This window comes from Pithys albifrons, chromosome 5 (assembly GCF_047495875.1).
Source record: "Pithys albifrons albifrons isolate INPA30051 chromosome 5, PitAlb_v1, whole genome shotgun sequence".
Lineage (NCBI taxonomy): Eukaryota > Metazoa > Chordata > Aves > Passeriformes > Thamnophilidae > Pithys > Pithys albifrons.
In genome coordinates this window covers 37791731-37803769 of record NC_092462.1, presented here as the reverse complement: position 1 = coordinate 37803769, position 12039 = coordinate 37791731, and the positions used below count along the sequence as shown (strand labels likewise).

The window sequence follows — 12039 nt, the reverse complement described above, 5'->3', positions numbered from 1 at the left end:
GCTCATAGCATTGTCTGTTGTGCAGAAAGACAACACATCTCCAGCTGCTGCAGGGAATTACCAGTCAGAGAAGCAGGGTTGTGGGCACCATGATTGAGCTACTAGGTAGCTAATGTGCAGAGCTACTTCACAAACTACTGGCTTTTCATGATGGAATTCAAGAGCAGCTGCCCTATGGAAGAAGCACTTACAAATTGCTGCTGCTAAGGTAGAGCTCTATCTGTAGGCTGAGATGTTGTAGCTGCTGCTGACCTCCTCGGTCAGAGAATACTCCCACCTCTGCAAGGAGGTGCCCATCTGGGAGTATCACAAACTGCCCTCACCCCTCCCCATCCACAGGCATTGCAGAGGAGAGAGGGAAGCCAGGAGGTAGGAGCTAGACTTGGATTCTCCCCTTCCTGACTAGCAGCAGTATGTGTGGCAGCATCTCAGCTTTAAAGTAAAAGAAAAGCAAAGCAGAAACCTGCCCAGTCTCCTTGTCCCTCTTCCCATGTTGAAAGTTTGGAGTTAATGAACATGCTCCAGTAACCAATGAATACCTCTGGTCCATCACTGATCCTTGCAACTAGGGTCAGGACACTCACTTCAAAGTAAGATGCAGTTTCTTTTACTTTCTCTTCTTTCTGTTTAGTCTTATAACTCTCCTGATGCACCCTTACCTGCAAGAGCTCTTTAAAGCTTTTTTACTTGAAGGTTTGCACCTGATGTTATCAAAGGTAATTAGATAATTGACACAAAATTCACAAAAGGCTCTCTGGTTTCTTTATACATGGTGTTTTCCTCGAGCTACAAACTTTAAATAGTACAAATGGGAAAATTCTCTGTTGTTTTAGAAATTTTAACTTTAGGCTACATTAAAACTAATGCCTAATTGATTTTGTTGTATCTAAAGCACTGCATTGTTCTTTTAATAATAATTTGCCTTTGTTCCTAGTTGTTCCCTTGCAGTGGGTAGTGCCTGTAATGTTAATGACTCCAGTCTCATTAGGGACTTGGTATCAAATCCTTCTCACTTGTCATTTGCTTTGTTGTTATAATCACCATTTCAGTCCATCATCACTATTGGAAGATATTTACCAAGGTTTGTTCAGTAGAACTGCCTGTAAGAAATTAGCCTCAAACACTTTAAATAGAGAGGTTAGGTAGAAAATAATATTTTTTTTCCCCAGTGGGGGATGTCTTCAGTTTGTATTTGACTACACTACCCTATAAAGCTCTCTAGATGAGGAACACTCACCTATTTTCAATGCATGCTTATAGTTTTCTTAGTTTTGTTGGTTTTGATGTTCAGAGGTCTTTGGAAGCAACGTTCAGTTTAACTGCTCCCTCAGAAAGCTGCTTGAATAAACAAAAATTAGATTATGTCCTGTTAAATGCTACTACAACTCTGCCATGTGTAGGGGATGTCAGGGATGAGTTTAACCAACTATTTTAGATTAGAAGGTTTTAGGATAGAGGTACAGCACTGGAGAACTGAAGTGTGTGGATATACATAAAATTAAGTTCTAGGGTTTAAGGTAATGAAAGACAAATTAGAAAAAAAAGAAAAAGAAATCCTTTTAAAGATAAATAATAGGCAATAAGCAACTCTTTCTGTCTTCGTCTTTGAAGATTATTAATTGACTAATACTGTTCTTATGTATGACTTTTAAACTTCTGCAGTTAAACCTCTTTAGGAAGATGATGTGTTTTATTTCTTACCTGTTATAGGTAGAAAAAGAACCAGTGGTGCTGGTCATTTCTAGGTGGGGGGGGCGGGGAGGGGATGGGGAAACAATAGGGGACAAGTTATTGTTGCTGTTGTTGGGGTTTGTTTGTTTTTTAATTTGGTGTGGAAGTGGAACAGATCAATCTTGACTTGCATGACTTTTCACTGGAATCAAGTCCTCACAAACCTTTCCAAAGGTTTGTTACTTGTCAGTTGAGGACTATTATGTGTGTACAGCTGTTTAGTCCTCACTTCTGTATTTGCCTCTTATTTAAGTGGCCATTCAAGATATCATTTACAGTATTGCCAGAGCTAACAGTACCCTTTGTTAAAGAAGAGGACTTTGGTTTCCCTTTCTGTTGATACTACACAGCTGGCATTGCCAGGGCTGTGGAAATGTGAACAGCCATATGGCCCTGGGCAGCTCTGCAGCTGGCTGGGCTTGTCCAGTTCTTCACCCACCCACAGCAGGATCTTTTAGCAGCAGTAGATCTACCACAAACTGAAAAATTAATGCTGTATCTTCTGAGAGGTATTTATTCATTCACATTATGGTATTTTTTTTTGAAACTGCTCTTCTGCAATCTTTTGCCTTGTATTCTGTAATGTAATGTATCCAAATTAAAACTAGGACAAGTGTACAACTTTTATTCCATAATTCAGCATCTTAATTACAGTCCAGAAATTTACAGGCATGTGCTCTCTGTAAACACTTTAAGCATGTCTTGAAAATTTTATTTTAATCTATCAGTAGGTCAAAGCTTCTATGGCCATTGTTTAATAACATCTAAGCCAACTATCTTAGGCTAGTCAGCACAGAAGTGTATATTTTCATTTTACTTATTATAAGGTATATATTACTAATTGTAGTCTATTGTATAATACTTCAAATGCACACACCTGAAAATATTTTCCCCATTTTTTTCAGAGATATATGTTTCCTAAAATTACAATAACCAAAGAATTTGACCTTGATTCACAGAAAATTAGACAACTCCTTCTTACTTGATTGAGCTCTGCTGGCTGCTTATCAGCCCAGCTCATTACTGGCTGTCTTGCCTACTGGTACATTGGACAGGGATTACACAAATTTTTCTCCAGGTCTTCTTGGCCCTTTATATATAGTTTACATTAGTTGAATTCCATGGAATATTTTGTCCTGAATGGTGGTTAACAGCAAGTGAAGGCTGTAATTCCAGACTCTCAGAAAAGTGAGAGAAATGGATATTTTGCAGGATACCTGCAGGAAAGGGTGTTTATTCACAGAGATGCCTGGAAAACAGTCTGACTGTCAGAAAGGGTAGCTGATAAATAGAAGCATCTCAGAGACTCAGAAGGGACCACATATTTCTATTTTGCCACCTAATAATTAGTAAACTCTGTCTCTGTGTGTTTATGTGGGCTGGACTGCTGTGAAGTGTTGAGAGATGTGAAGGTGATGAACCACATCACCTGGAGAGCTAGGCAATATCCAGCTACTTCAGCCAAAAGAGTCTGAGGTGGAAAACTGCAGATCAGGCCAACAGTGGAAGGAATGTACCCCTTGCCAGGATAACAACTGTGGAGAACAATCCCCAACCCCAAAGAATGGTTTTATATAACTATGGTGCAGATTTGTATGAAAAACCAGCAGCAAAGCCCTGATGAAGCATAATTATCTTTCTAGGTGTCGATTGCCATGTTATGTTTTGATGTAGAGCAGTAGCTACAATACAGAGGCTGATATGACAGGAATAAAGAAAAACAAACTTTAGAATCATAGAAACATTTGGGTTGGAAGGGACCTTAAAGATCACCCAGTTCCAACTCCTCTGCCATGAGCAGGGACACCTTGCACTAGACCAGGTAGCTCAGAACTCCATCCAGCCTCACCATAAACACTTCCAAGGATGGGGCATTCACAACTTCTCTGGGCAGCCTTTTCCAGTGCGTCACCAGCCCTACAGTAAAGAATTTAGCCCTCTCTTTTCCAGGCTGCACAGGCCAAATTGTCTTAGCCTTTTCTCACTGGAGAGGTGCTCCATATGTCTTATCAACTTGGTGGCCCTCCTCTGGGCTTGGTCCAACAGGTCCGTGTCCTCCCTGTGCTGGGGGCCCCAGAGCTGGATGCAGTAGTCTAGGTGGGGTCTCACCAGAGTAGAGAAGATGGGGAGAATCGCCTTTCTCAACCTGCTGGTCAAGTTGTATTGATGCAGCTGAGGATACAATTGGCTTTTTGTGCTGTGAGCTCACATTGCCAGCTCACGTCCATTTAGAGGGGCTTATTTTTCTTTTGTATGAAATCTCCATTCCTTGGCTGACAATTCTTTTAACAGTGCATTTGTATAGCCTTTACACTGGTACTCTGATTTCCTATGAACTTGTTTAGTGATGGGGCAGGATACAACTCCTATCCATGTGTTCTGGTTACAAACAAATGACCCTGGAAGTGCTTAAAAACAAATATGAAACTAGTGAAAGGATTCCTTACTAGTAGGAAAGAAAAGGTGATGTTTACTGCCATCTCTGCAAATGTTGCTTGGATAATGCGAATCATTATAGATTTTAACTTTGCTGACATGCTGGGGAATAAATGGGAGCCCTATACATCTGTAAGCAAAAGCTGCTGAACACTGGACAGTCTCTCCCTTTTTGTGTTTTTGTTAAAAAAGGCCCTCTGACTCTTTGCAGCTTGATTAGAAGTTAACCAGTATCATGCATTCATCACAGATTACACATCCATTTCAGATTTGGAATAATGTCTTCAATTAAAGTTATTATAACCCCTTGGTGGCTTACACAAACCATGTTTTAGTATAATTCTACTCAGTTTCTTGTATCTATGTTAGCTCAATATGGATAATCAAAAGTTAAAAACCTGATGTCAAGACTAAGTTTGGCTGCTTCTAAACATTAGTATAAAGTATATCCACTGACTAAGATGCTTCCTGTTATTACACACTTCCTTCTCTGGGCAGCACGGAATTTTGAAGATGGATGAGAAAGGAGATCACCAATGCAATTTTCTCCCTCAAAGATGTTTGTCTGTCGGTACTATGAACTATAACTCTTCCACTGACAAAATCTCTTATGAGACTTGTCCTAAGGTGCATTTCTCCTCCTCATCCCACTACAAACCATATATCCTGAGGCAGAAGGACTTGCGGTTCTGCCAAGTCAAGATCAAAGCAGCTTCAGTCACTTTTATGTTAAGGAAGGGATCTGCAACAGCAGAAATACCTTTGGCACACACTAGAAAGGTGGCAAGAAAGAGGACCAACATTCTGGCAGAATCCTGCAGATAGGGAGCCAGCAGAAGGGAAGAAATGCCAAATAGGAAAAAAAAAGTAATAAATGAAATGGATAAAAAGAGGTGAATGCTGCAAGGAGCCATGAAGTCAGAGCCACACCATTCTTTCTCTTTCAGAGTGGTTTGTGATGTCTGAAGAGAAACAATTATCTTGATCCACATAGGGAGCAGGCAGAGCTACTTTGCACTGATCAAAGTTCACATTTCCTGAAAAATTTAGCTAAACACATTTCCTCTTTCAAAAAAGCCTGAGATACAGAGAAACATTAATTTGAGGTAAAACAGTTACCATAATGTTCTGCTTCTGCATACTATCTGCAAGGTATCTGCAGGAAAGCACACATACCTTTGGTGGAAAACTTAGAACAAGCTTGGGATCCAGCAAAGCTTTTCTCTAGTTGTGATCATGTAGTTCACAATCAACACATTTCAGATTATCCAGTTTCTATTCTAAATTTAAATCCTTGCAAGAGACTTGATTGCCTCTCATTTCCTGAATATTTGTGATGGAAATGAACATGCAATCCCTACTATAAAGAGGTATCCAAAATTATCAGTGACTGACCTTTGTAAATCATACTTCCTTCATATACAGAATTAAACCCGATTCCTGCTTCTTCCCTTTTACCACCTATTTTCTCCTTTGTCTCTCAATTAAACTGCCAGCTCCTAATCTCACCATGGCCTTTCACCTCCTTGAAAGCTCACAATTTCTGATCTTCTTAATCTAGGATCATTACCATCAATCACCCCTTTAGACAAGTGAATTTTTTTTTTTTCACAGAGGGATGCCAAAGGCCTACTGATCTTTCAGGCTGATAATACTGTTTTGTTTCTGGTGCCATTTGGGTTTTTGACTAAGCTGTGTTTAGTGGTATCTTTTGCTGATTAGATACTTCAGATTGATCAACAGAAATTTGCTTGGACTGTCCTTCCAGGCTGAGTCATTTACTGGGAGAGATGAAGATCAACTTAATTAAATCAACTAATACTTTAATAAAGTGTTAGGGATCCTGCCAAGGTCAATGAGGGCTAAGGTTAATGAGGACCAAAGTTAATTAGAACCAAATTTTCTTTTCCTATGTCTTAATATCTTTCAGATAGTGCCACTTACCAGACTTGCTTCACTGCAGTTCCCCCCACATCCCTTACATTGCCCATGATATCCATCTCAACACCCTCTTCTGCTTTTCTAAAATGGATCACTGGGACTTTTTCTACATCTTCTGTTGAGTACAAGCTTTTCTACTGGCCCAATTTACAAGGCCTCTTCTCATTCATCTGTTCTGTGCACCTACTATAGTGGCCATACAAAATAAACCAAATTTGTGTGTAATTAACCTGCTTGACATTGCTGCACTAACCACACCTTTAGGGACCCACATATTATTGTTGTATTAACCAATGTCCTCTTTGTTACACTGTTGCCTGCATTGTTTTTGTAAGGGCCCCTGAAGCACCTACTGCACTATCAGGTCCTGTAAAACAGGAAAAATTACTAAGATAACAGGAACCCTATAAACAGCTAAGATCTAAAGGCATATCAGATTGCAATGTTTGAATGCAAATTTTTTCAGGAGCTGTTCCTAGATTTTTTTCCTCTAGTACCATGCTGTCCATGTACAGTGCCAAATGCTAGCAAGACCATTTTCAGAAGTCTTGCCTCAGGAGTAATACCAATGATATTAATGATACACTGAAAGGACAGAAAGCCCTTTCACGGAGCAAATATATTTTCTGGATGCAGCTAAAGCTTTCGAAACATGACGCATTTTTCTAAACACCTCTAGCTAAACTTTCTCATTGTTCATTTGTTTGTTTTTACACAGGTTTCTTACTTTTTAGAGTTTTTTTCCCCTCTATTCACATTTTCTTAAATCCAGTGCATTAGGAATTATAACAAGGAAACATGAGATTACAGAAGACCTTAGGACAGATTTATGTCTTACATGTGGTTAAAAAAAAAACCTGTCAGCAACTAACCACACAAATTCACTTTTTTTTTTTTTAAATTAAAAATCTTAAATAGAAAGCACTACACCATAAATATTTACTAAACTATATTGATTATTTATCTAAAATTTTCTAGTCAAAATATATTATTTTTGCACAAGTTTAGCAAAGTCTTTTGGCACACCAGACATAACAGCCAGGTATTTTATCTTGTTGCCTTTCGATTTATATTTACTACTTTTTTTTAAGGTCTTTCAAAACTTTCTGACAAGGCAAGATCCTGAAAATGGTATGTAATAGCACTCTTGGACCTTGGTACTCTTTCTAAGAGGATATGAAACAGATTTGGAAGGGGGTTAAACAAATTAATTAATGAACATTATAATACTATTACTAGCTATAAAAAAGGTTACTTCTCATCAGTTTGCTTTGTTTTCAAGGGTTTTGAAATTATTTCATGAAAAAAATCACTTGGATTAAAAAAAAATAAAACCATTCTCTTGATCCTTTTTTAATGTACCTCCTCTGTTCTCTTGAAAAACACTTGGTTAACAACATTACAGATTCTCTTTAAATAGAAAATGGATGTACCACTGGTGTCAGCCACATTGAAAGTCTCTCAGTACTGTCTTCCTAAAATGCTCCATCCCAATCCATCTGGGTAGGTTTAAAGGGTCCCCCTCAATCAGTCCCTTGCAGAAGTTATCAGTAAAAATGCAAATTAATTATGATTATGACTTTTTTTTTAAACAAAGGTAACATCCACTCTTACAGAAGTGTAACCTATCTAATCAATTTGGTCAAGCTATTTATATGGTATTCTTCTATGATCTTCTGTGGCATTCGATTTCACTGAGGTCATGGAGACATTGATGCTTGGTAAGTTGCCAGTAACTAAAGGTTGTTAAGTGCTTGTCAGCTTCCTTTTAAACTCAGTCTATCTTTATCATGAGGCAGACTTAGTTCAGCAGCTACAGACCATTTATTCATAAACAGATAAAACCCAGGAATAATGCATTATTATAACTAAAATATCCATTATTATAATTAAAATATCCATACTGTTGCAGAAACATTTGTTCTAAAGCAATCCCATTTTTCTGAAATAAGACTGTGGACAGTGAAAAGTGAAACCTTTTCATGCCTCTTCAACAAGGGGCTGCTCTCCCACACATGAAATGTTTTGTTTCCCAACTCCTCCTCTCTCCTTTAAGCCCTGTTTAGGCTCTCCCTCCAGGAGTTAGTTTACATTCTGGAAAATATGCAGTGAAATCTGTGATTTTAGGGTTTTAGTCGCACTTGGGAGTTTATTCCAGCTTTTCTAGTTGCTCTCTCCTGTTGTAGGGGTTTTCTGGCCACAAAAAAAAAGTCATATAGCCTTAACTGGAAAAAAAATTAGGGTAGATCCAAAATCTTCTTTTAAGGCATGTTGATTAAAGCCCTCTCAGCCATAAAATAAATAATTGAAAAAAATTAAGCAAGTCATTAGTTTGGGATATCAATATAACTTCACTGAAATGATGAGCCCACATCAGTTAATGTCACCTATGCACTACATTTAAAACATGTTCTGAACTATCTGGTATTCAAAAAAAAAAAAATTCTGGGAAGAAATTTCCCAGTCTTTTGAAGAAACACAGAGTTAAATTCTCCTGGTGAAATATGAGAGGAAGATCCATCTGTCCAACCTATCAAGTTATTAATAAATTTGCTGGGTAGAAAAGATATGGCTGTAGGAATAATTAAAGAAATTCCGAATGATAAATTAGTAATGAAATACTCTTACACTGGAAACCTTTGGAGAACACCCAAGACAGAATTTAATTGAGAGGTAGCGATGATCATTTATTATTAATAAAACTTCTATAGAAGGAATCTTGTGCAAGGACTGTTCTCTTTCCCCAGAACATCTGAATATTAGTTATTTTCTGACAAGGACTGCTGGAGTTTACAGCTAGTGATCAGCTACAAGTAAGGACAAGGTTTCCTTTGGCAGTGCAAGACGCTGTGCAGTACTACTCAATGAGGGCTGTAAAGCATAGAAGTTCTTTGCCCCAACAGCAGCCTAGTTCTCATTAGACATCTCAAAATCAGACCACTGAGATGCAGTCACACAACTGAATGCTATAACCCTACCAATGCTATAACCCTACCAATCTGTTCTGATTTAGCAATCCTCCTTTGCCTCTCTATTTTGGGCATATAGTGTTGCTTCCAGGACTTTTGACAGTTTGGGGCCAGTTACAATCAGCAGTTTGAGGGCTGCATTTACATTTGAAGAAGCCATTTTCTTCTTTTTCCAAGCCTTCTTTCCTTATGTTCAAGCTACAAATAAACGCTGCTGTGAGCACAGCACCTGGAAAGGCTGACAGTTTGCAGTGGCTAGTTTGGTTCTGTCTACTGGCAGATAAACAAATCTGAAGTATCCTCCTATTGAAGCCTTACTCCTTCTGTTCCTGAGTGCACCCTATCTTCAACTCAAATTTAAACAATACTTAAACAAGCTCACTTATTTTAAAACTATAAAATGAGAAGTCTAACTCTACAGACACATTTCAAATTATTTGAAAGATCTCTTCACTAACTTGAAGCAATTGCTAAATATATGGATGCATTTCACAATTTCCAAAGTGCATGCATCCTGAGTGCTACAGGATCTCATTCCTCTCCTAAAAATTTCCTGTCACCTGCAACTACAAGGTGCTGCCATAAAATAGCAAATAGTTATTGGTACTAGAACCATCCTCTGGGTGCAATCAATGCTCTTTGTCCATAAACCCACCTTAAAGAGAAATAAACAAAACACAGTCACTCCACTGCCTCAAAACAGTGTAGATTGCACATCAGTATTTTGATTACTCAGCCACCTCTTCAGCAATCAGAATAAGCAATTTAACTACAAATGTTATTTTTGGAACCTAAAAGGAGTTACAGCACAGAGGATGTGATCTATTTGCATTTATGGTGCTTTCATCTGTGAATTCATCTTTCAAATAAAAGCAGGCCACGTATTTACTTGATATAAATTTATACAGGCTCTTACCTTGAACAATTTCAAAGCCAACAGTCATGTTCCACACACCACTACTAAATGAGGAGAACCACAGACATCCTCCCAAAGAAGTTTTAGAGCCTCTTACTCCAACAGCTTGATGGGTCTGAGACACACCCTAATGACCATCTTGTGATGGAAGCCTGTGTTACTGTGAATTGTGCCTGTGTCTAAAGTACCAAAATATTGTAATGTTGAACTTGTTTGCACTTCTTGTTTCCTCCCTCATGACATCTACAATACCATACACTTGCTAACTCTGCAAAGTTCACATGATTTCTATCACAGATTTTAAAAACTCAGAAACCACCCAGACGATTTCATGTCAATTTTTCTCTCCATTCCTATCTGTCAAGAGCACTGCAAGATCTTTCAAGCTGCACTGCAGGGAGTCAACATGCTTTCAGGTGATGGCAGCATACCAATGTTAATTTGACTAACCTAGTTCAGCATGCAGTATGCAATTATTTCCTACTCCCCTGATTTTTTTCCCAGCCTATTTTCAATTTAATTTATATGTTGGCAAGGATTATACCTTTAGAAAAGATAGCTAGTCCACAAGCTTTCCATTATGCTGCAGCTGCTGCTGTTATATTTGTCATTTAAAAAGAAATCTCACCTATGTGACAATGGGATTTGAATCACAATGGATAAATATATAATGTATAGAAATTTGATTGCTTTACTTTTTTTCCTGAAAGAGGAAATAGGGGAAAATATGAGGGCAAAACCTTACAGTTTATTTCATGCTTCACTACAGTGTAATTCTAGACCCTAAGACTTCTACCATTTCTATTTTGGTAATGAATGGAATGTAAAAGGGAGGTATTTAAAATTAATTGCAGCAGTTCTGAGGGTTAAACCTGCTTAACCCAATATTATGAGGATATCAACAGAGCATATATCTTGTTAGGGAGTGCTGGGACATCATTATTCTTCTACCAGCATGTTTAGTTCTAAAACCTGGGATTTCTTCAGGTTCCTGTAGTTGTCATGCACACCATATACCCATCCCAAATTACACTGCCTGTTCTGAGCTACTCACTACAGCAGGATTTGACCTGAGAAACTAGAGTTTTGTTATACTTTATTAACTTGGAGTACTTTTAAACAGTTTTTAACAAAGTTTTTCCCTCGCCCAGCAAGGGAATTTCCAGCCTGAAGTTCTCAGCAGCATCCGGTGAGGCTCTTGGCCAAGTTCTCCAGATACTGTACATCCACAAGGACAGCCTGCTGGCTTTTGCTGTGGCATTTTCTTAATCCTCAGAACAGATTTCCTGGATCTAGGATATTTAATTCCTGACTCCTTTGACCCAGATGCTGGCGAAAATGTAGTCTGTAGTCTGTACGTAAATTGTTGTGTTAATTTCTCCTTTTTATTTTTTTCTTTATTTCTAGGAACTGGTCTTGCTGTTAAATTTTTCTAAAATAGTCATATTAATATGTTCAAAAATCCACTGTTGAGTTTCAGATAAAGGATCACATCTGTTCATGAAAATCTTCTTCTCAGCTGGGTTGCAATCTATGCAGCTGCTGCTTACTGGATGGAACAAAGTTTTATCCTAGAAGAATGAAAAAAATAGAATTACATAGCAAATGCCAAATCATTGCAAGTATTCTCATTTTACAGAACATGGGTTAACACAGACTTATCTGAAATGATTTTGTGGTCTCTGTGCATAAACCCTATGTAATAACTACAGCAATTACTAGGAAGCCGTAGAGAATGGCATGTTTTCTTCCCTTGTGTGACTATCCTTTGTGAAACAGGATTCAAGAAAGAAGGAGAAGACATCCTATGGTCTTTTACTAACAACTATATAATATAATGAAAAACTAGAATGTCTTTTAATATCTTTGCATATCATGTATTTGCCTGGAGCCTATTTAAATGTCTGAAGTGGTTTTAGTTTAAGACTTGTTCTTGACAGTTTTGTGTTTCTGGCCAGGAGAACCTGTAACAATCAACTTGGTGAAGATGTTAAAAATGAATTACTAACTGAAGTAGTGGACAGATGGACACAGGACTGATGTTCT

The 12039-nt window shown here is 38.0% G+C and overlaps 1 protein-coding gene across 2 annotated transcripts in view; it reads right to left on the bottom strand.

The window, feature by feature from the left end:
* Positions 1 to 2288: 2288 nt before the first annotated feature.
* The window catches only part of GALNTL6 (polypeptide N-acetylgalactosaminyltransferase like 6), a 471710-nt gene continuing 461959 nt past the window's right edge, over positions 2289 to 12039 (bottom strand). For both annotated transcript variants that reach the window (XM_071556243.1, XM_071556244.1), the window contains one exon: positions 2289 to 11564. In XM_071556243.1, the coding sequence (XP_071412344.1) occupies positions 11397 to 11564 (168 nt within the window). In that variant the 3' untranslated portion in view covers positions 2289 to 11396. The remainder of the gene's footprint in view (positions 11565 to 12039) is intronic.